The sequence below is a fragment of the Chaetodon trifascialis genome, chromosome 9 (assembly GCF_039877785.1).
Source record: "Chaetodon trifascialis isolate fChaTrf1 chromosome 9, fChaTrf1.hap1, whole genome shotgun sequence".
In the NCBI taxonomy this organism is placed as follows: domain Eukaryota; kingdom Metazoa; phylum Chordata; class Actinopteri; order Chaetodontiformes; family Chaetodontidae; genus Chaetodon; species Chaetodon trifascialis.
Genome location: NC_092064.1, coordinates 18,066,739 through 18,089,175, shown reverse-complemented (window position 1 = coordinate 18,089,175; position 22,437 = coordinate 18,066,739). Strand labels below are relative to the sequence as shown.

General features: G+C 42.3%; 2 protein-coding genes across 3 annotated transcripts; both read right to left on the bottom strand.

The window, feature by feature from the left end:
- Window positions 1-1,665: 1,665 nt before the first annotated feature.
- Window positions 1,666-11,403, bottom strand: scn3b (sodium channel, voltage-gated, type III, beta). Of its 2 annotated transcripts, XM_070970319.1 has the most exons (6): window positions 10,647-11,403; window positions 9,031-9,206; window positions 8,705-8,933; window positions 5,395-5,533; window positions 3,255-3,338; window positions 1,666-2,692 (listed from the first exon to the last, which is right to left on the bottom strand). In XM_070970319.1, exons 1-5 carry the CDS (start codon window positions 10,699-10,701, stop codon window positions 3,275-3,277), a joined length of 663 nt encoding a protein of 220 aa, XP_070826420.1. In that variant the 5' UTR covers window positions 10,702-11,403; the 3' UTR covers window positions 1,666-2,692; window positions 3,255-3,274. The 2 variants fall into 2 exon arrangements, with proteins under 2 accessions (XP_070826420.1, XP_070826422.1); XM_070970321.1 differs by lacking the exon at window positions 3,255-3,338 and having other exon boundaries at window positions 10,647-11,387.
- A 3,317-nt stretch (window positions 11,404-14,720) lies between these two features.
- On the bottom strand, window positions 14,721-22,429 carry LOC139336630 (uncharacterized). Its single transcript, XM_070970787.1, has 19 exons — window positions 22,305-22,429; window positions 21,184-21,316; window positions 20,876-21,034; window positions 20,661-20,787; window positions 20,363-20,574; window positions 20,117-20,279; window positions 19,900-19,988; window positions 18,832-18,992; window positions 18,610-18,724; window positions 18,291-18,487; window positions 18,157-18,205; window positions 17,929-18,075; window positions 17,470-17,805; window positions 17,212-17,309; window positions 17,020-17,126; window positions 16,845-16,924; window positions 16,171-16,199; window positions 15,936-16,067; window positions 14,721-15,603 (listed from the first exon to the last, which is right to left on the bottom strand). Exons 1-19 carry the CDS (start codon window positions 22,317-22,319, stop codon window positions 15,094-15,096), a joined length of 2,859 nt encoding a protein of 952 aa, XP_070826888.1. The 5' UTR covers window positions 22,320-22,429; the 3' UTR covers window positions 14,721-15,093.
- Window positions 22,430-22,437: the final 8 nt, after the last annotated feature.

Below are 22,437 nucleotides of genomic sequence, written 5' to 3'. Positions count from 1 at the left end.
ACCATCAGCAACTTGCACATCAGAAATCCTTCTCATCAGGCAGTTGTGCAACAGCATGTTTCTTTTTTGGACTTGCTTATCAGAGAGAGAGACAGACAGCTTGAAATTCATAAGCTCTCTTTGATTTCATGTCGATATATGATGACATGATGTGCTTTACACTAGGGGGAGACAAAGACCCTGCATAGATGGACAAGAATGCACTCCAGGTTACATGATTGATGAGTTAGGGTCATATTTTATGATGTCATAATGCATAAACGCCTGCAACTGTTTTGGTCATTCTCTGACAAAAAGTGAGGAAGTGGTGGCTGCACTGTTCCACACATGAACTACAGGCTCACACGGTCTTAAAAGCAGCAGTGTTGTATGAGTAGACTGCTTTTTCAGTGGGTTATTGAGCTACTTAATCTCTTTCTGTCATTACCGACACTTTGTGTGATTAGCTATTTCCATTTACGAGCAAAGAAGATTAGCTTCAAATTAAGAGTGTTTATACCCAGGGCTAGTCCGCGTTCTCTGTGTAATGTGACTTGAAATGCTTAGCAGAGCGCCGAGGCAGTTGGGGCCTGGTGGTTTAATTGAAATGTATATTTGCGGAATGTGGGCCATATTACTGGGTTGTATCCTCAGGGAGGCCCGTTGTAACAATGGAGAAGGAAGAAGGGGAGACACAGAGATGCAGAGAGAGAGAGAGAGAGAGAAGAGGGGGGAGGGTCAGAGAATTGCGCTTCAGAGTAGATCTCAAAGCCATAACGCCATATTGTTGGAGAGTTTATGGGATGTGTTGCACAATCAATAACCAATCTATGGGAACTTGATGGACGGATAAAAGGTGTGCTTGTTACATTACCTCCTTGCCATTCAGACTATATACGTGACCTTGATGGGTTTGTGGAGGCATTTCTCCTGTTCTGGGACAGTCCATTAAGCCTCTTCTATTCCTCCTGAAGCGAAGCATGTTGGGTGGCCGGTCCTCATATTTTGTGCATACTAAGTAATAAACCGCTCTTCATTTATTATGGCTGAGCATAAATGAATGTCTGAACTATCACAGTGTAATATCTTTGCCAGGCAATCTGCCTTGCTACAGCCATGCCTGGGTTGCTATAACAACAGCTGCCTGCTATATCTGTCACTGCTGTGGGTCACGGCTAGCTAGAAGAGCAATTTACATCACATCTCTCTCTAACTGCCAGTCTTCTACCCTTTCTCTCCTCTCGTACCTTCTCCCTTTGTTGCCTTTCTTTGTATTCCACGACCCTTCTGGCCTTATCTGGACCAGCTCTGCTCCCACTGATAAAACCTCTTCTGCTGCACAGAACTGCATCTCAGCTCTGTAAGACAGGCAATTAAAATACACAGAGTTTACTTCAACTAGAAACAAATCGAAAGTCTTTTTTGTTAGCTGCTTTACAGCAGTGTTAATGAGAGCTGGAAACACCAGAGGTGTTTACTGTGGTTCATTTAAAGCTCACTTTTCCCCCCCCTTTCAACACCAGCACAGATAACAAGGAGAACATAAGGCAGAACCTGCTGGGAGTCAACAGCACATTTTCCTCTCAACACCCTGGTATGGTCTAAAAGTGGGCTCATCTTATTGTGCAATTTCAGTACAAAAAAACCCCAAACCTTTCAATAAACAGAGGAACTTCAACACAGATTGTGGAATGCATTGTGTTTACTAGATCAAAAGCAGCTCACTCACACAGGAGATACATGTGTAATAGACAAAGAACAGCTTGGCATGACTGAGTCGCGACACATTTCTACAGTGCTGTGCGATAGAAGTAGGCACACGTTTAGTCTCAATAGCAATGCTACTGTAGAACATCAGCAACAGTCAAAGCTTAAGAATAAATTTTAGTGTAACTGTATTCAGCAGGATTTAACCTACTGAATATACTCTGACCTCAGTGCTGAACATGAATTAAAGATTTACACAGAGGAGAGTATAGGAAAGACCTCTAGATATATTGAAGATCAACTGAAATAACGTGACCTGATATATATAATATAACCCGCTCTTGTACAGTGTTGTTTCACTGATGCACACAGCAAAAACAGGGTGAAATGTACAACCATACAATATAAAAGCTATGCAATCCATTTTCCTTAAAAAGACATCAAAAAGATATTTGCCAGTACAAATGAAAGTGCGACTCAAAATCTCAACATGGTCTATAAAATTGTAATAAAACCAAATTAACTAAACAAGTACAACAGAGTCAGTATAGAAGTTGTGTATAGCAGCCATGGGAGCAGTGGGACAGCGTCTTTCCTTGGATCTTTTCTTTTTAGAGGTTTTAAATCACAGAGGCGGCACTAACTAAAATATTTAGTAACTCTACGCACTGGCACGTCAAAATGAAGCATGGCTGGTCTTTATCTGATAATAAGTGCAGGAGGCTCACATTGTTGTTAACCTGGCGTATTAGTGAAAGCACTTGATTTCAGACACCTGGCATGAAGGTTTAACAGAAAACAGGAAAGTGGGGAGGAAAACTGAGCGCTCGGGCAGTTTTGACTGGCTCTTCACAGGACACAGCCGTTACACAGGGGAGCTCGGTCGACAGGGTTCCCGTGGCTGTCCGGGAGTAATGATACCTTCATCGCGGCATAGATAAGGGTTGTGGAATCTATGCCTCCGTCCGTCAGCTGGCCATGAAGTCCCATCATGGTTGGTTAATACCTACAAAGAGCAGAGAACATATTCCCTCTTACTCAACATGGAATGATTTATATGGCACATAACCATCAACTACAACTTCAAACAATATGGATATTCAACATCTGATTTACATAAAAAACTGATATAACTCAGTTATTGCATACACATGCAAATGCCATATTTCTTAATGCCTTCACTAGATCAGTTCCAGAGGAGACCTGCAGAACTGCTATGCTCACACTGAACCGTTGAATGGAATACTTCACAAATTATGCCAGTTTTCACGAATGAGACATAAAGCCTTTCTTACACTACATACTTAATGACTTATCTAATTAATTTATTTCAATGGAGATTCAGTACAAATGGAGGATTTATGATTAGGAGAGAATTCTAAAAATGGCAGGAATGAAAGTCCTTTTGAAGGGAACGAGCAAGAGGAGACACAGGTGGTGTTGAAGCAGCAGGACTCCACTACGGAACTGCACAGTTATGAGTAGTAAAGGTACAAACAATGAGTTGGAAAGAGAGGAGGGTGATTTCACTGATCTGGATCAAGTTGAGAGAGTCACATGTAAAATACCGTGTCACTGAAAACCACTTTTATTCGGTAACAGGAGCGGCTGGAGAGGCTTTCTGCTCAGAGGGAACGGCTAGGTAGTTTGTCCTGCAGGCAGATTGGTAGAAAAAGCAGAGGAGGGTCTAAGAGGTGGTGGTCAGGTCCTCTGTACCACCAAACACCACAGACCAGTGCTGGTTAAGGTTTGAACAACACTCACTACAGTGGAACATAACTGAGTGAGGCTTTAATGTCTCTAATTCATGATGCTTCAACAATGTATACCCCCCAGAGGGAATGGATAAAAACCATCACTATAATGTGAGCAGCAGGAGCTAATGTGTACAGGCTGCACATCAGGAAGACATGACACCCTCATACAGTGTTTAACAGCAAATTGTTAAAAACAGATGTATTAAACATGAACCCAATTCAATAGAGCTGCACAGAAACTATGTAGAGAGAGCAAATAGCGATGAATAGTGAACAATAGTGAAAGAGCTTTGTGGCTCTGTCAGCAGACTTTAAACATAGCCTCATTTTGTTCCATCTTGTCCCCCAGTAACATGACTCATACAATCTGAGCCACTAATGCATCACAAAATGTCACCTCGCAATGTTCTACCCGTGCTACGTATCCATTAAGCCGAACAAGACGACCACAAAACAGCCTCTTTGAGTGGGTGTAGCTTCTCGCTGAGCGACGTGTGTCATACAGGTCAATATTGGCTGCGAGGTGGCCACAACCCATTAACTCTTTCAGCTGAAGGCACCGATGAAGTTTACAGAGTTATACACATTCGATTACTTGATGCTTAACTTAATGTGCGCTCCGGATCTGTTCATGGATCGATACGCTTTACCTAAGAGCAGAAGGCAAACAAAACAAGAAGTATCATCTCTCAGTTAGGGATCGTTCCTCCGCCAAACAGTCAAGTTGCAGTTCACATCCAAGTCTGTCCAGACTTCTATCATATATGTAACATGAAGTGAAGACTCTCAAGGAACTTATTAAAAGGTATTGAGTGTATTTTGTGGTGAAATTAGAAATTGTCGCTATTTTGACATGTATGACTCCAGTGAGAAATCTTCAATTAGAGACTATTTTCACAGAGGAGTGCAGAGGACTGATAGACAGCTTCATCACATGGTGCAATAACAATCAGCTGAAGCTCAATATCAGCAAAAACTATGAGCCTGCAGTGGACTATCGGAGGATCAGTAGCCCCCCTGCTATTGTTGTCATCCAAGTACCCTGGGGTCCAATTCAATAAAAAACTGGACTGGACTCACAGCACTGAAGCCCTCTTCAGTAAGGGACAGAGTAGACAAAAGTGTTTTTACTTGACTTTGTTAAGCTTTATGGCTCTTGTTCTGCTGTTTGCCCAATACTGTTCCAGCAGTACATTTTTATTATTATGTTGTATTTGGTTCACCCCCTGTATATTCTACTCTTCTAAAAACATAATGTTAGAAAACATGGTCGAGTACTTGAGCTCCATGCATCACCGCAGGATGACTGCAGGATTAGAAATCAGGTTTAATTGTCTGCAAACCCACAGTGCGGTGCCTTATCTATGATTGGTCTGTTCAGGACATAAATTGCCTGTTCAGAAGTTGTCAGCGTGAATCAAATGGCCTCGTCAACACCATGGCAATCCGGTGGGAGCTGACTATACAGGTGCATTCGGGTCTTCGGCAGTGCTGACAAGGTGACGCAAAAAGTGGCTGCAAATCCACCACGGATGTAAAGAGGAAAGAAGAAAAGAGCAGTCAGCAGTGCGTAGAATTATTCAGGCCTGTCAGGCAGTCTAAGTGAGAAGACAGATTACTGCTGCAGGTGGGTTAAAAACTGATGCAGTTTAGACTCAATTACCTTTCTGTCTGTCTGCCTGACTCCTTCCCTCCTGCTCTTTCTTCCTCTTGATTGCCTCCTAAATTTCACTGCCCCATGTCTGAGATTTTAAATTACTGTTATGCAAAGCAGAAAATCAGGCCCACACAGGTGAGGCTTCCACTCATTTGGCACACACTGCCCTCCACCTGTGGATCCGGCCATGTTGACAATCGGTCTGTTTTCAGGACACACAGTGTCCCAGCCGGCCATTTTCACTTAACTGTGTTTGCATTTGCCTGTGCAGCTGTATGTTTATGTGAGACTCACGCTGTGTCCTGCGTCTGTTCATCAGACTTGGAGATCTTCCTGTAGCAGTAGACCATCTCTACCAGCAGCCAGAAGGTCAAGAACACCAGCAGCACATACATCATGATCTCAGAGTAGATCGCTGTGGCGTCTTGAGTGGCTGTGGAGCACAAACAACAGCAAGGAACATGTTTTATTCATATGCATCCTACCTCTGAATGTTTTGTTTTTTTTCTATTTTTTTTAATAGAGCAGGGGAGACTTATTTATTCATAGGTTTAAGGAAGTACGCTAAGCTTGTTCATGTATGTGCAACACTGCTGACCCACAGTCGACTGTCAGTTATAATAGAAAAGGCAATATTTCTGTGGTATTCTTCCACAGTTAACTTTAATTTCACTGAAAGACCAGTCCAGCTCAAAATGTAAAACAGTTATTACTATGCAGCTGATCTTTAATCAAAGCGAAGTCGTGTTTTCTTCTGTGCATCCAGTTCGGATACACTTGATGCACAAATGATGCACAAACTATGTTGCATACAGAACATTATGACCTGTAGTACAGTGATAATAGAGCCTGGGGAGTTAAAGGTACCCTGTGGAGTTTTCTTGTAAACAAACAAAAATGAACATTTACATTCAGAGTTTCTCACCACAGCGCGTGTGAATCCTTCTAACAATTTCCTTCCTCGCAAACATAAAAAAAAAGTATTTCTAAAAGTATTTTAGATCGTGCTCAAATGAGTGTGCTCATAAAAACTTTGCTCCACAGCACTACTAGTGGTCAAAACTCCACATGGTTCCTTTATATATGAAATAAGATGGATATGCAAAGTCACAGTGGTTCTCAGGGCATGACAGATTTTAAGTTTAGAGTCTTAAAATTGTAACATTACAATCAATTCATTAAATTATGTCATTACATTCTATTTAAGGTGATAGGCTCACATTTTTTCAAGTGTGTCTTACAGTATGCCCACATGAACAATGAAACAGTGTGTGCAAAAAATGCAAGTTTGTCTGAGGTTTATAAATAATGTGGGTTCTCTTCCAAAGTCACAATCTTCTGGACATTTCATGGATATTTTTCTTATTCAGGCTGCTGAAACTTCATATTAACCTTGAATGTATTTTTGCACACAGAGAGGATTGTGGATTTTCTCCATCACTTAGATTGGAAATGCATCAGAAAGCAATCTTTTAATCGCCAGTATGAAGCAAGCAGCCGCTGTGGTAATGTACATATGGGCACCCAACTGCTGTTGTGGGACAGACTTGAAAAAATGTGAACCTCTCCCTCAATATCTTTCACTGCGGGATCGTGATGAGCCACTGTGAACCACTGTGCCAGTGGCCGTGTACCAAATTCCAGAAAGCCTGCAGACCAGACAGTTGACAGATTTCACTGATTTGATTCTGCAGTCTCTGCAAATAGAGGCTGTTAGTGTAATATAATCCCTTAGATAGGAAAGCATGTTTGCCGCGAGCTAATCCATTCTGCCACTATGGACATCATTGCCGTAACATGATTCCCAAGCTATAATGTACAGTGCACTGACTGACGGCTTTGTGAAATTTGATACCACAGCTGTATGGGATGTGGAGGAGAGGCTTTTAAAAATGTATAGAAGATCAAACTGTAGTATATTTTGGAAAGTCACACATCGGAGGATAATCACAATTCAGTTTGCACCCTGGGATACAACTAGCCTATCTTTATATGCCTCTGATAGTGAACTATATACTACGTGCAAGCAGTAAAGGAAATGGGCAGAATTAAGTAGTTCCAAATATACATGTTGTGTTGTATATTCGATCAAGGTGGAAAATGACACATTCAGCAAGCCAAGCATTCGGGAAGCAGAATACATTACCCCTTATATTAGATAGCAAAGTGGTTGGTTTGAATTAACCCCTTCACTGACAACAGAAGAAAGCTTTGATGAACAATAAAGGCAGACAAAACATAACACACAATTATTCCTCTTCAGTACAGTCACAGCAAAGGGGAGAGAAGGAAAGTAGTGTTGTTAGTGGCAGAGTGCCCTCACACTGATGCATCACTTAGAGAAAACGAAGAGTCGAAAGATAGAATAAAATGAAAAACCCACTTAAAGCGGTCTGATAAACACATCGAAGGAGGGGCGTGTACGGCACGGAGAGAAAACTCAATACGCAGAAGTCAACAGAGCACAGACTTGTGTTTCTGCCAGAAGGGATTGTAAATCAACAGGCCTGAGCTAAATCTCTCCAGCATATACTGTGTGCAGCTTTATCATCAGCGTCAACATCATCACCATATTTACAGGCCTGATTCCAAAAATGTTGGGATGCCTTGTGAAACCCAGAATACAGTCATTTGCAAACCAAGTGTATTTACCAGCGGTGGTTCTACAAAGTGTTCCTGAGCCCATGTAGTAATACCCTTTGTAAAATCATGTGTTCACAAAGCTGTGAACCTCCCTCCATCCTTGCTCGTGAATGACTGAGCCTTTCCAGGATGCCCCTTTCATACCCATTCATGATACTATCACCTGTTAAGTAAAACATTAAATATATCATTTTCAATTGAGTATATACATCAAAAAGGATTAAAAAAAAATAATATTCTGTTTTATTTATGTTTTACATAGTGTCCCAAGTTTGTGGAACAGGGGTGGTAATAGCTGAGCCTGTAAAATACTGCAGAAATTATGAACTATGGTGACCTGCATCTACAACACAAACTCTTTTTTAAATGTACTTTATTTGTGAGAAGATTAGTTACTATGAATGAGTTCTGTGTGCAGGATGAAGATACTGTACGCGGACTAATGGTTGGTAGATAAGTGACTTATTTTTCAGTACAATCACTCCTGTTGAGACGCTGTTAGACCTCTACTGGCTTTATAAGAGCTTACATTTATATCAAGGCCAAACGTGAATAATACATTTATTTGCTTGAGGGCTTTAAAAGCATTTCTTGCTTTAATTTTCCAAAATTTAAAACAGAAACAAATAAAAAAAAAACATGATGCAGTAGATCAGATGGACTGCGGCGAAAAAAAGCTGTCAAAGCAACAGCATGAATGTCAGATTTGAGTGGTAGATCTCTTGGGACTGATGTCTATTTTTGGTAGCCTCACAAAGGCATGCGACCTCCTGGAAAGCATGGAGGACTTAAGTCTGAAGTCTCAGTAACCACAGCGAAATTGATTCATTCATTCATTCAGCACAGACTCACAGCTGGCCAATGCTGAACGGCATTGATATGGCAACCAAGCATCTGGCTAAACCCGAGCACACAACAGGGCAGAATAGCACGGAAGAAAGTGGAAAACTGTTGGCCGTACCTTTCTCTATAACCCTCAACTTGATGTCCTTGGCGATGGAGACCGAGGGAGTGAAGAAGTCAAACTCAAACTGGCGAAGTACGTGGCACTCATAGACGCCGCTGTCATCATAGGTGACATTGATGATTTGAATGGAGACGTCTTGCAAGTCCTGGCTCCCATTCCAGGCCAGACGGCCCTTAAACGGTCCATCCAATTCAACCGGCTTGTCGTCCTCATACATGTATATCTAAGAGGAAAGGCAATTAGGCATTTCTAAAATATCTATAGTAGTATGAATACACATACCACATCAGGTCATATACAACAATGCAGGCACAACCTACATGAGTTTTGTTGGGTGGGGTGTTTTTTTCTGATGGCATGTAGTACCAATCCACACGCGTCTTCGCTTTGATCTCCTCCCTCCTCATGCAGGCGATGCAGGTCAACCTCATGGGCTTCCCCAGGACTGCTTCTGTCGCCGACGGGACATCGACACATACTGGGTGGCTCAGGTGAACTGGAGGAGCAAGGAAATGTGACACGCAGTAAGCTCAGCAGCTTAAAGTCCCCTTCAGTCAAAGATGTGTTTGTCATATTGTTTCTTCACTTGGATGTTTGTGCAGAGTTTAACACTCAGAGGCTGTTTCCACCCTCATCTACTGAGGGGTGAAAGTTTATCTGCGCTCACCCTCAATCAGAGCTTAAGGTGTGTACACACAAGATGATCAGTCAAGGAAAGGACTGTACGCCAACATCTCTTGGGAAAACCATATTGGACACAATTATTATTCAAAGCAGACTATTTTTTTGGAGGTCTTAAAAGACGTCTAGAGGGTTCAGATTATCAGTCATTGCATACTGAAAGTGGGAAACAATATACGACAGTAGCTTTCCTTTTGAGTTTCTAAAAGGGCCCCTCAGTACTTGTCACTGAACCAAACACTCAGAACAAATGCAGGAGCATTTCAAAGAAAAAGCGCTTCAAAGCTGTAATTCATCATGTGCAAAGTCTAAAGGAGGATAACATCTTCAGCCTTTATTCACTGACTGTGAGAATACAACAAGTTTTTATCTGTACTAATAAACTCATGGCCCAGTCAGTCTTACGGCTCTTGCATTCAGCGCTCACATTAAATCCAAGGCTGAGCCAGACACAATACTCAATAAGCGTTAAAAATGCATAAATTAAATTATCCAGCTCTGTGAACGCTGGAAAGACTTGAGTCACAATACCAATAGCGAATCCAAGATCATCCAGGCCAGTAAGCGCTAATGATTGCCTCTGCCCATTAGTATTAGCTGGCAGAGGGAGGAATAAACGGAGGGAGGGAGTGTTGCATGCAGGAACTGTGGATAGTGTAGGAGGAGGACAGCAACGCAGTGTGGGCAAGCAGGAAGATGAGAAATAAGAGAGTGATGAATAGATCCATTAGAAGAGAACAGGAAGTGGGGATAAAGAATTCAGAGAGATTATAAAAACAAAGATGGGATTTCTTGTAAAGTCGAGTGTGGCAGTAATCTCACCACATGGATGTCTTTGTGTGACTGTTGCTGTGTTGGGTCCAGTGCTCTTATGTAACCCAAAGCCCCCCCTGGGCAGACAGTGACAACATTGATTCTATCTCTCTCTTTTTTTTTTTTTTTTTTTTTTTTTTTTACTGAAGGCTCACACAAATAGAGCAGAGAAACAGAGATAGAGATGAAGAGAAAGCTAGAGAAAGGGACAAGGGGAAAGAGCTTAACCCTGGTGTCCTCTGTTCAATGGATGGAACATTTTGCTTAAATACTGCTAACAGGGAGCTTGCAGCCGCTCTGAAACTGGGTTTTGAGTTCACAGCCAGCTGAAAGGTTCACAGCCCATTAACAAGGCCTCTGATTATTCATCTATGTATGGAGTAAAACATGCAACATCCACAGCCTGACGACACATTTGAGCATCTTGCACAGTTATACTTACCGGCAAAAAACAAAAGTACCAAAGTTTGCGGATGAACTCTGGTTTGAGTTACCATATTAAGCTCTTTCTGGAGCTGCTGTTGGACAGTGTCCCTTTAACTGTTGCTCTTCGGAGCAAGCCAAAAGTTGTCTTCACACGAGGCCAGGAGTGAGAAAGCGGTCGTGGAGAAGACTTCAGCACCACGGACAGCGCCTCTCCTCGGCAGACGAGCGCGCAGGTAACTTCCCCGCTTCACCACTGGAAATCCAAAGTAAAAAAAAGGCAGGATTTCAAACTGCAAGAGCTACAAAAGAGATGCAGGGACGAGGCTGTGAAGCTTTCATGTGCTCATCTGTGAATTTAAGTCGAGCACTAACCCCCTGACTCGCCATTCATCATCTACCTACAAAGAACTAACTTCATTATTCCCTCCGCGCGGTGAGACGAACAAGTCCGTGATGTGAGACGGCTGTCTTTGGTCCACAACTGCTGTCTTTCAGTCCAAATCCAGCCAGAAAGCGCAAGGATAAGAGCACAGGCGATGAGGAGGGACCTGTGGAGTCTAAAAAGCCGATTTAGTCACTTGCTGCTGCGAGGTGTGGGCTCTTGTTCACACGCAAACAGCGGAAACAATGATAACAGTTCACCCCTCAAAGAATCACACTATTGATTGATTGAAGTCTATTTCCTGCCTTTAAGATGACTGATGACATTTCCCAGCCGCGGCTCACTGCCTTTGTTTTCCAGCAGTCACTTCACGCTGGCAGAGCGGAGGGCTTTGATACGCATGCGTGAGTCACTCCCTCCCACGCTACAGTGAGCATGACCGTATTCTTGTCATCTGGGAAAGCCTAACCAACCCGTCCGGAGAGTCTGTTTGCGTTTGCTTTTGAGTGCAGGAGCTAAACAAACAAAAGAGCACAGCATCCCATCATGTGTGCATGCAGACACCGAATGCGGCTCTATTAAAGTGTGAGAAGAACAACGAGATAAACTGTAATGTGTTATATAATCCTGTTGAGCAGCTGTTAGCAGAGCTCTTTCATTTCATTTGCTTCACATCAGTAGTTGCATTATTACTATTTCTCAGCTCTTAGTCCAAAAGTCACAGGACAGGGTGTTGTTTTTCTAGTTACTATTGTTAGTAGAAGCTTGCAGGTTGCATGTACACATACTTTTATCGATATAGAAAAGCAGAAAACAGTATTGCACAGGCCTGGCTCTGTGTTTTGAAATCATAAGTATGGCAAGCACATACACAGACTGATCTATATCTTTGGTTTTACTGCAGCAATGAAGCCAATAAATACTGGGCAGGACCCAGCCCACTAATCTAATGATCTCCTGTCCTCTGGAGTTTAGCTTTAGAGGGGCCTGACCTTTTCTGCTCTATTTTGTCCATATTTGAGTTCAAACCCTTCAAAGCTGCATGACAGCAAGAATCGGCTTCTCTTTTCTTCCCTTCTCCCTTTCCCCTAATAATTAAAAGGACACACAGTGCTAAATATGAAGGGTAGAGAAGAAACCTTTTAATTAATTCAGTAACCATGAGTCACTGATTGAGGTAGAAAAAGACCTTATTTCTGTCCATCACACCAACACAGCCTGCAGCAGAGAGGACTGAAGTGACTGCTGAACAGTGTAATTATATCACTTTTTTTCTGTCTCGCTGAAAGCTGCAGTGATTTGACTTTTTTGTAAAGGCTGAAAGATGTGATGAGAAGGCAATAAAATGGCCAATAGTTTGAAACAACTTTTTGGATTTTGTCTTTTTCTGCTCTATATGCCATCCAATATGAATATCGATAGAGATTTTACACAATCTCATATCTATCATAAACCTCTATTATGTCTAATATTGTATGCTAAAATACTTCAGTTTAATCTGATTTAAGAAGAAGTCAATCAGTATTGACTTATATTATATATAAACCTAATCATGATATGCTGTTTCTATGTTTCTTTCATTCTCGTTCATATTTTTTTCCCCCCAGCAGGAAATTGCATTACTGTGGTGTTTGATGTTGCTATCTGCCAACCCTGTGAAAGAACAAAGGAAAAACCGGTTGAGATGAACTCGTGACACGACATCCTCAGTCCTGAAAGAGCCAAGTTAATCTCACTTTGACATCACGGTATTTAATCTTGCAGCCATTGTAGCCGGAGTAACAGAGGATTACTCCAGAGGAGAAGAGGATTCAAGGGTTTCAGATTTTCTGCATTTGTTTTTCTAATATACAGCACATGTGAAAAGAGAAAAATCTAACTTTCTGTTTTGCTAACATCAAAAACGACTTGTTTCAAGTCATCTGTTAAGCCATAAAAGCCAAAAACTGAATCCACAGGTTTTTGCAGCAATGTTCAGTTGTTGGTGCAGATTTTAATATAAGAAGAACAGCAAAGAGGCAGCTGAGTGCATCCTTGTGTTGCTGTCAGCATCAGGAGTCGGCTGGCACTCTGGAGGAGCAGACTAAATATGGCAGGCCTGGTTCAACCACATCCTGCAGATAAGGAAACCATAGCAACAGTAATGCAGTGCCATGGTGACGACAGGAGGCCTGCTTAGCTACAGACTCGGGAAGACAACAGGAAGCCTCAAACCCATGCGGTGTGTTTGACTTTGTTTCTACAAAGAGAAAACGGTGAATAAATCATGTGTTTTCACTCTTGAGGTGTCCATCTGCGCTTAGGTCTAGGGGCTTTCACAACAGGGTGCACGCATGTAACAACTACAGCCCGTTTTGAGTATTTGTGGGTAAAGCTATCCCAAAGACAAGACCAGCTCCAAAACAGGAAAGCAAGACAGCAGATATGTGTCATAATTTTCAGTCAAGCACAACGTTAATTAGCAGTTTACATAAGAGAGCAAGTGATCTAAGTGACTATGTGTATAAATAAGTGGGTTAGAGGGAGTGTTTTACTTATGTATGTACCATTTAGATCTGTGTGTGTGTGTGTGTGTGTGTGTGTGTGTGTGTGTGTGTGTGTGTGTGTGTGTGTGTGTGTGTGTGTGTGTGTGTGTGTGTGTGTGCAGGGCCCCTGGAGGTTCAACTGCAGCGAGCAGATTTCTAGGGATTTGGAAGGATTTCAAGATTATAACATGATTACAGCAGACATCCATGGATGAAGCATGTTGGAAACTGAGATGTAGAGCTCATGTGCAGCTTGCTAGTAAACCCTCTTTACAGTCTACATATCTATTCTTCTTCTTGATCCATCTGTATCTGTATATCCTGCACTCTACTTAATGTGTAGCAATCTGTGAAATCTGTTTTGATCAGGACATTAGAGAGTGTATACATACAGCATGCATAGACATATACATGTGCATATACTCAAACAAACATCCCACAAAGATGCCCTTCCTAAAAATAACCTCTGTGTTGATCTAAACAACTAGAGCAAGCATAATGCTGCAGCAGTGCAAATCACCACACAAAGACTTGGACACAGGCGGCTCCAGTGCAGCTCAGCATGGAGTTATGTGATGCCATGTCCCACTGTGAGGCAGACACATGGGCGAGATCAGTGGCACATAGTAGCTAATCTAATTGATAAAGTGTATAATCTCAGAGTGCCACTGAACCACACCCCACATGCAAACAAGCACACACACACACAGAGCTTCAGGGCACTGCCAGATTCAACCCAAGGGGACTTGGCACAGAGCTCGAAGCTAACACTGATAGCAAGCGAAGACTCGTTCCATCTGACCTTCTGATTTGGCTCACAGCCCCCTGTAGGAATACTCACTTTCTATTATAAGACCCAGAACCCTGTGCGTCAGATAAACCATCGGACCAGAAGAAGGCAGCAGTTGTGCTGTATAGACTCCTCTTCTGCAGCAGATTTAGAGTTTAGCAGCTAGTTTAGCTTTCACTTGGTTAACCTGCCGGTTCCCACACAGAAAGCTCACGACACTGAAAAAGCCTTGGAGAAGAAAGGTTAAAGGTGTGTGTGCGAGGCAGGGGAAAGGGGGAGACAGTTATTGTAGTTTAATATTAAATATTCATGAAGACATGTGGGTCATCACCTCTACACAAGGGAGAGGTTGTTGTGAGCATGAACCGACACGGCAAGCACAACAGGCACCTTGTGTTCATTCAGCTGAAGTTTATTGTCTTAATTAGAATATGGTAATGAACAAAGCCCGTCTTACAGGCCAGTATTAACTCCTGACTGACAAACTATTTGGACAAGATGGCAGACTGTGTCACACCACTGCTTGCTAACAAAAATTATTTCTGTCCTGGATCACAGATAATTAAATAAAACACAGCCGAAAGCTGGTGGAAATGAAGACAGAGTTCACTCAGAACAAGAACAAATATTATGCTGTGCGTAGATAACCGAGCTGTTTTGGGCTGAAAAGGCACAAAAAGGAGGGAGACTGAGAAATAATAGTGAGAGCACCACATAAAAACCTCACACTTCTCAGCACTGATCAACATTCAGATCCAGTTTCTGATCAGTCATCAATTTCTGTATGTCCAGTTGTGTTTTCTATTGTGATCTCACTATTAAGCTCCTGCTTTCCTGGGACATTAACATGCGGCCGATCTTCGCTCTCCAGCACCTGGCCGTCTGGTAATGCGTTGGGGTTGTTGCTCTGGACGATGTCACTCCTCTGCTGGTCAGAAATATGACTCTCCAGTCTATAGTTACTGAGATTTGTGCTCTCTACGGTTTGTTGGCTGTGACTCTGGCTAGCTGGAATATCCTGCTGCTGGCCATCAGCGGGACTGCAGCCAGCTACGCCAGGATAACGCTCCCTCTGCCCCTGCTGAGTGGTGCTGCTGTCTGTTTGAGTATGGCCTCTTGTCTCGTCTTTTGACTTGCTGTCATGCTGCTGGCACCGTCTGATCTGGCCTAATGTGATTTGGAGCTCATTGAGGCGCAGTGATACATGGCGTCTCTTCAGTTCCAGCAGGATTGTTCCATTACGACTCAGGCTTGGCATGCTCATCGGCGTCGCCCTCTGTAAAAGGATAGATCACAGAGAATGTATTGTAGATGATGCGGGGCAAAAGAAATAAACAGATTCATGCACACAGTCTCAAGTAACGATGCAAATGCAGGCACACGTCATGCACACTCATTCACTTCATTTTCTCTCATGTCAGGGCTGAAGAGGAGCAAATGATCATCATGAGACGTGAGAAAGCCAAACAAAAATATCACAGCACGATGATATTTGTGGGAAATAAAATGCTAATCCTAATCCCTTCACAGCACTATTAAACTACCTCACAGATTAATTCTCTGGATTATGTCATTATATATGTCATGTGTAATATGCAAGCTAATTACCTCAGAATGGTTGCCAGCACTGCTCTCTCTCTCCTTCAGCTGTGTACTCAGTTGAGCTCTCTTCTGTAGCTGCACGCTCAGCTGCAAGAAAGACTCATTCAGGCAGTCAATTTCATCCTCCACACAAGACATCTGTTAGAGAGGAAATGGTGAAGTTGCATGAGTGATGCTTGGGGGGGCAGCGACTATTCTCTCACGTTAAGATGATCCGTTATGATTTGTAACTGAGTGATACCTGCACGGGTGTCCCTTTTGGTGGTAAACCTGCAGACATTAAACAAGACTTTTGATTCTTCAGAATTGAAAAAATGATTTGGGGGTAAGTTTCTTAATGAAATCTCTTTGGATGGAAAGAAAACAATTGAAACGCCTACCAGTATATGATTATTGTGTATTTAGCATGAGCACAACCACCTACTGCCTTCAGAATAGCTTCAGTGCTCAGCAGCATGCTGCCATTAAAGTCATGAACTGTGTGTAATGTGTTATTGGACCATTTTTCAGGGACAAAAGCTCTACAGATGATGAAAGAGGTGAAATTGAGTCATTTTCTCTCCAGGACTTCCTATAATGGTTTAAGGATGTTTAGATCTTGTGACTGGGGAGAAATGGAAAAGCTTCTGATTTCAATCTTACATCACCATTAAATGAGTGCATTAGTTTAGATGGGTGCATGTTTGTTGTGAAATATGGGAATACTTGAGATTTCACAAGACGGCTCATGCTGTTACAGATCAAAAGCTCTGGGGCTGGAAATTGTGGTTTGAAAGTATGCAACCTATCATCACATAAGAGGAGATTACAAGACTGCTAGTAAGACCTTCATAGATTTTTCATTGATCCAGGGTCATTGATTTTGCATGTTGTATAATCTAACTGCATCTTACTATAAATGAGCAGTTGTCTTACCTGTGTTTGCGTCCGGAGTTGTACTCTGTTTGAGGTCTGCGATGAGCTGCTCTAACTTGAAATATTTGTATTTCTCAAGTCTACAATGGGGAAATTGCAAAAAAGCTATTTAACTGCATGCTTTTGCTGAAAGGTGATGCTGTTCTCTGCTGTAGGTTTCATCGCTCTCACCAACCTGCTCGTTAATAGGTGCTCAGCGAACTGTGCTTCAGTGGGAACTCTAATGTTGAGAAATTCATCAGCTAATCCACCATGCAGCCCCTCTGGAGCATCGAATTTCGACTGTAAAAAGAAAGCGTAAAAAGAAATTTGACCCTGCTTGTGCAGTATGAGTATGATGTGTGTGGCTTAAATAGCACTTACACACCTCTGCTGTGCTCCATTTGAAAGAAAAGTTGAACAGCTGAAGGCTTAAAGCTGAAATAGCCTCATGGAGAGCTTGCATAAAGCTCTGGGGTTTAGATCCTGGATATAAAGATAAAGAAAAACAAATATCATATTGCTTCCAAAGAAGATTACTTTGTGCTTTTAAAGATGATTGTTACAGCTGTTATACTGTACTGCACCACAGTTGGAAAACCATGACACAAAACTGGGTCTCCTCTGCTACTATCTTTCTGATTACCTGACGCTATGTGGGCCATAGACTGCAAAATAGTAGCGATGAAATGCCCCACGTGTTGAAGCTTTGCCTCTGACAGATAAAGGATTTGATTGGTGGCATCAAAATAAAAGTCCCTCGAGCAATGTGCCAGCAGAGCCTCATCAGAGGAAGCTGAAGACGCGGGGATTGACTTGGCCAGCAGCAGAAGCACAGAGGGGAACAGGGGACAGTTTGCAAGTGACTGCATCACATGGCAGCCAAACAGGAAAACAGCAGCATGTTGAGGTGAGAGGTTATCCAGCGCAGTTGGAATAAGTTGCCCATCGTTGTACTCCTGGACAGAATGTTCTGTAGCTGCTAAACAGAGAAAATGCTGTATTTTAGGCTTTACACTTACCAGAATCTGCTGTTATATTCATTTTGAGTTGAATTTGTCTTTCTTGAGTGTTGGATTGATTTTTTTTTATCATGTTTCTGTACCATTGTGGAGATGCAGATTAGACTCAGCTGTGGTAAGTTCCTGCAAAGACTGTTTGATCTCCTGCAGGGTCTTGAATAAAGGAGACATGCTGACCAGCTTGGACAGGTCGTGGTCACTGAGACAAGGAGCTGTGCTCTGCAGATGAACTGGGGAAAACAGATTAATCTCTCATAATGTCCTGATGCTCTTAGAAATGCAACAAACCTTTGTTTAGAAGTGTGTCTTACCTGGCTCATGGGGAAGAGCCTCTGCTTTGGTCATATTCAGTGAAGAAAACTGAGGACATCATTAAAAAATGAAATGATTCTGTACTCAATTGTTCCAAAATATGCCAAAAACAGGACAAAAGCCACTGCAGTACCTGTGTATAGCACATGTTGGTGTCACTGGGTTGTGTGTATCCAGCTTGCTGTTCACATTCCCTTGGATCATGAGGACCAGTATGACAGTATAGGGAACCAGGCAAATCCTGGTTCTGCCAAGCTTCTCCAGACAGCCTGCATAAGAGAGCTTCCACTGACCTGAGAACAGCTCCCAGTAACACCATAGTGGCCTCAGCTGGGGTGATAGGGACGAGAAAAACATTTAATGAAGGAGTAAGTCGAGGACGTTATTTTCTCTGCTAACTCATCTTTGCTTTGGAAAGATCAGTTTCTCAAAAACTGTCATTCAGTTTTTACCTTGTGTGTCTCTCTCTCCTGCACTGCTGTTGGATGGTTTATCCCTCATTGCTTTATGGACTAGCAGCTCCTTGAGAAGACTCAGCTTTTTATGATCCATGTTTTCGAAAATATTCTGAAAGAAATAATTCATTTTTACGTTATTTTCTGATGGCACTTGAGCCACGTGTTTAAAATATGACATCTAATGACCAATTCTATCCTCACATTAGTAAAACTCACCTTGAGTGCTTCGGTCTGCTGGCAAATATTTCTATAAAACTCCTGTATGTCTTTGCGGTGTCGGGTCAGTTGTGAGGCTATGTGGAGGTTCTGATCCTCTAGTTTGTCATACAGAGTCTTCACATTGAACTCCTCCAAATCACAGTACCCTGACAGACTCCCTAAATGGGGGCAGTAAATGTTAATAATACTACATAGTTAGAAATGGACGAAAATCAAGGGGGAAAGCCTCAGTGTGCCATCCTTAAGAATTAAGGAGGAGATACTCTGGTGATGAATGGCTGCTCCTTGAAATCAAAAGCTTCCTTAACTTGGCTCCATAATAATTCAGTAGAGTCTCTCTGGCTGTTAAGACCGTCGGTGATGGAGCATGCAGTGGATGATAAGTACTTGAATTAGAATTGCAGAGGCTAACTAGAGAGCTAGAGATAACAGCACAAGCCATTAGAGTGTGATATTAGCCATTATTTTCTTTATCATCGATCAAATGGGGAAAACGCTGTTAACTGCTACCTGGTCATGCGTGATGGTTTCATAATGACTAGGCCGATGGGTGTTTAAACACCCTATCAAAGGGCATGAATAATGCAATAAGCGCTAAGTAAGAAACATTAAAGTCAACTCTCATACTCATTTCAAACATTATCAGACTAGAAGGAAACAATGGAAAATATGTTGAAAACTAGTCAGCAGAAAAAAGTTTGTTTCTTTAGTGAAACTTTTCTGGAAACATTTTCAATGAAAGGTTTGATTTATTAAATTTAACCAAAACGTGGTTGCAATAAGTTGTGATGGTCAAATACATACACCCAAGGCTGGGTGTATGTATATACATGTTTCGATGGTGGGGGAAGCAGTTGTTGGCAATGAAATTAGATATTTGTAAGACAGTATGCAAATAGAAATATGCTTAAAGAAGAATCATGCAAGTGGAACAATGTGATATTCCACCACACTCACCAGTAACACCTTGATCTCCTGACATTACTGCTGTTCCTTAATTTTGAGGGGGTTTAATTGTGTTTCTGGAGGAAGACTTCAGCACAGGGTCACAAACAGGGTGCTTACCTCCTTTAGAAACAGCGGGCTCCTCAGCTTCTGCTCCCTCTCCTACACCCCTACTGCCCAGAAAACCACCTAGACTTGGGCAAACTATGCTGAAACACAAACACATCATGAAGGTCATAAAGAGTACATTCGCTGTATGTGCTACTAGGACACCTGACATGAGTGTCCTGACACATGGATAAAACACACCATGAGTTCTGATGTCAAGCCAACACACCTGTCTCCACTGTGAGCACAATCCACTGGACAGAAGGGCTCCCCAAGGCTGCGCCACTTTGGCTTTGTCCTCCACTGGGAGACAAGTTTTGTTTTGCCAGGTCGCAGAACTAGCACTGTGGTGGTCACAACCACAACAACAACCAGCAGCAGACTCAGGATCCCTACACACAGTTAGCATTGTGTTGTGATAAAACAGAAAGGGTAAACTCGCTACAGGCAAAGGGTGGACAATAGGGATACACACCTGCTATCACTCCCCAGTCAGGTAGAAGGTTGAGTCTGTGCTGCTTGACAATCCCGAACTTGACCAGCTGTGCCGGGGTCATGGGCTGGAAGACTGAGGCCCGAGGATCACACTCTGTCCCCTCCTCGCTGACCACCACCACCATACTCCAGTCAGAGACAGCGCTGTCAACAAACACATACTTCCCTGTTTCTGAAAACACATGGGCAAACCTGAGAAATGGAGAAGAACAGACATGGAGGACATGGTCACAAAACCAACACTTGAGGCTCCTTCTGCAGTGTGAACTCAACACTACCTTGTAGAGTTGAAGTTTGTCTGTTTCGTGAGTATCTGCAGATGCCTGAAGGCACCGAAGTCCCAGCCGGGGTTACTGTTAAACAGGTGGTCTTTCTGATAAACCGGGAAGTGGCTGAGACGGCGGTCTTAGGGATAGAAAGTAAAGTTAGAGCAAGCTTACAGTGTTTTCAACAAAAATAGAAGATAAATATGAAAGAAACAAAATGAGGGTACCAGTGTGGTTGATAGTGAGGTGGAAAATGAGCATGTCACCGGAGGACAGACAGGCGATGGGGTTGGGGATACGAGGAAGGACAGCTAAGTTGGCAGCATCATCCTCTTCTTCTATGTCTCTCCTCTTTCTGGGGCTTGTATTTAGGAGTTCGATTGGTTCTGAGTTGAGGTAAATTGGTGTTAAATCAGTTAAAATTTCAACAATTCTCCTGTAAAATGATGCTGGATACAGAAATCGAATGGGTTGATTTAAGTCATTAGAAAAATACAAATAAAATGAATCAATATGGCAAGTTAAGACTAGTCACCTGACAGAAACTGACTGATGATCTCTCTGTGTGTGGGGATCCAACCGAAGACTCCTTCAGAGTCAAACTGGACCAAATGGATTTTACCAACACTCTTTGTGTGGATATCTGGTCCTAAAACATTCATCACAGCCTGGAAGTAAACAGAAACAAGCTCAATAAAAAGTGCTACTGCAGCACTGCACCACAGTATACTGCATAAATTCAAGGAACAAAATGACGAGATATCAATAACTAATTTTGAGACGCCGTCTCTCATTAAGCTTTGCATTATGGACATTGCACTAAAGTGTCTTCACCATATTGGAGAAGCACTAACATATAAAAAACTACTATGGAATATTGTGTTTCTACATGAATTGGATATACAGTTTATTTTATGATGACTGAATTTGGTATATGCAACACTGACTTTGGAGTAAGAGGCTTTTTTACTTCTCATACAATATGTGTATTGATCTGTTTTTATTTACTTTCTAGGTTTAAATTGTGCTTTCTGCAGCTAAATGCATAGATTATGGCAGAATGATGGCCACATTTTAAACACAAAATGCTTTACAGTGTAGATAAATGTCCTGCACTCAAGAAATACTGCTGTTAAACTGGTTTTCTAAAAATGATAAAACAGGACTAAACCTACTCAACTGCACACACACCAAATATACACATCCGCTGTTGATGAAACAAGTGAAAACTGATGAGACCAAGTAACTATTTTGAAGAAATACTAAAAACATTTTCTTGCATGGAGAGAGGAGTTTGTTATTTATCAGTTTCTTCGGCCTAATGCAACAATATAACAAAATCTACAGCTGCAATATTTTTCTAGGTGTCCTGCTGCGACTCAGATTGGCTGAGACCCTGATAAATGCCACTGCAAGCTTTCCTCCAGCTAATCCACATAGCTAGACCCTACAGTCTGAGAAGCCTCTCAGCTGCATCACAATAATAATGTTACATTTGTGCTTATCTTTATCTGGCGGTAGCAGCTTTGGAAAATCCCTTCCCTCTATCACATGTACACTTTTGTGTAATTGATTAGAAGTATAAGGTAAATAAGAAATCCATGAGCGGTATAGCCAATCATCAGTTTGTCAATGGCCCTGTCACCTCTCTCTTACCCTGGCCCAGACCATGCTGTCTCTTTCTTTGAGGCTGAGCAGCAGGTGTCCATCTGGGGAGAACTGGGCAGAGAGCTGAGGCAGTGTGGAAAGGCAGGACGTGTTGCAGAGCTCCTCAGCAGACACATATCGT

Bases quoted from the DNA above. Each gene is read 5' to 3' on its own strand.
- LOC139336630 (XM_070970787.1), bottom strand. The intron at 18,076-18,156 runs GTAAGACACACT...TGTTTTCCCCAG, and splicing joins GGCTCTTCCCCATGAGCCAG to TTCATCTGCAGAGCACAGCT. The intron at 17,127-17,211 runs GTGTGTAAGTGC...TTCTTTTTACAG, and splicing joins TCAAATGGAGCACAGCAGAG to TCGAAATTCGATGCTCCAGA.
- scn3b (XM_070970319.1), bottom strand. From the start codon at position 10,701: ATGGTAACTCAAACCAGAGTTCATCCGCAAACTTTGGTACTTTTGTTT. The intron at 8,934-9,030 runs GTAGGTTGTGCC...CTTTCCTCTTAG, and splicing joins CCCCACCCAACAAAACTCAT to ATATACATGTATGAGGACGA. The intron at 3,339-5,394 runs GTGAGTCTCACA...ATCTGCCTGCAG, and splicing joins GAACAGACGCAGGACACAGC to GACAAACTACCTAGCCGTTC.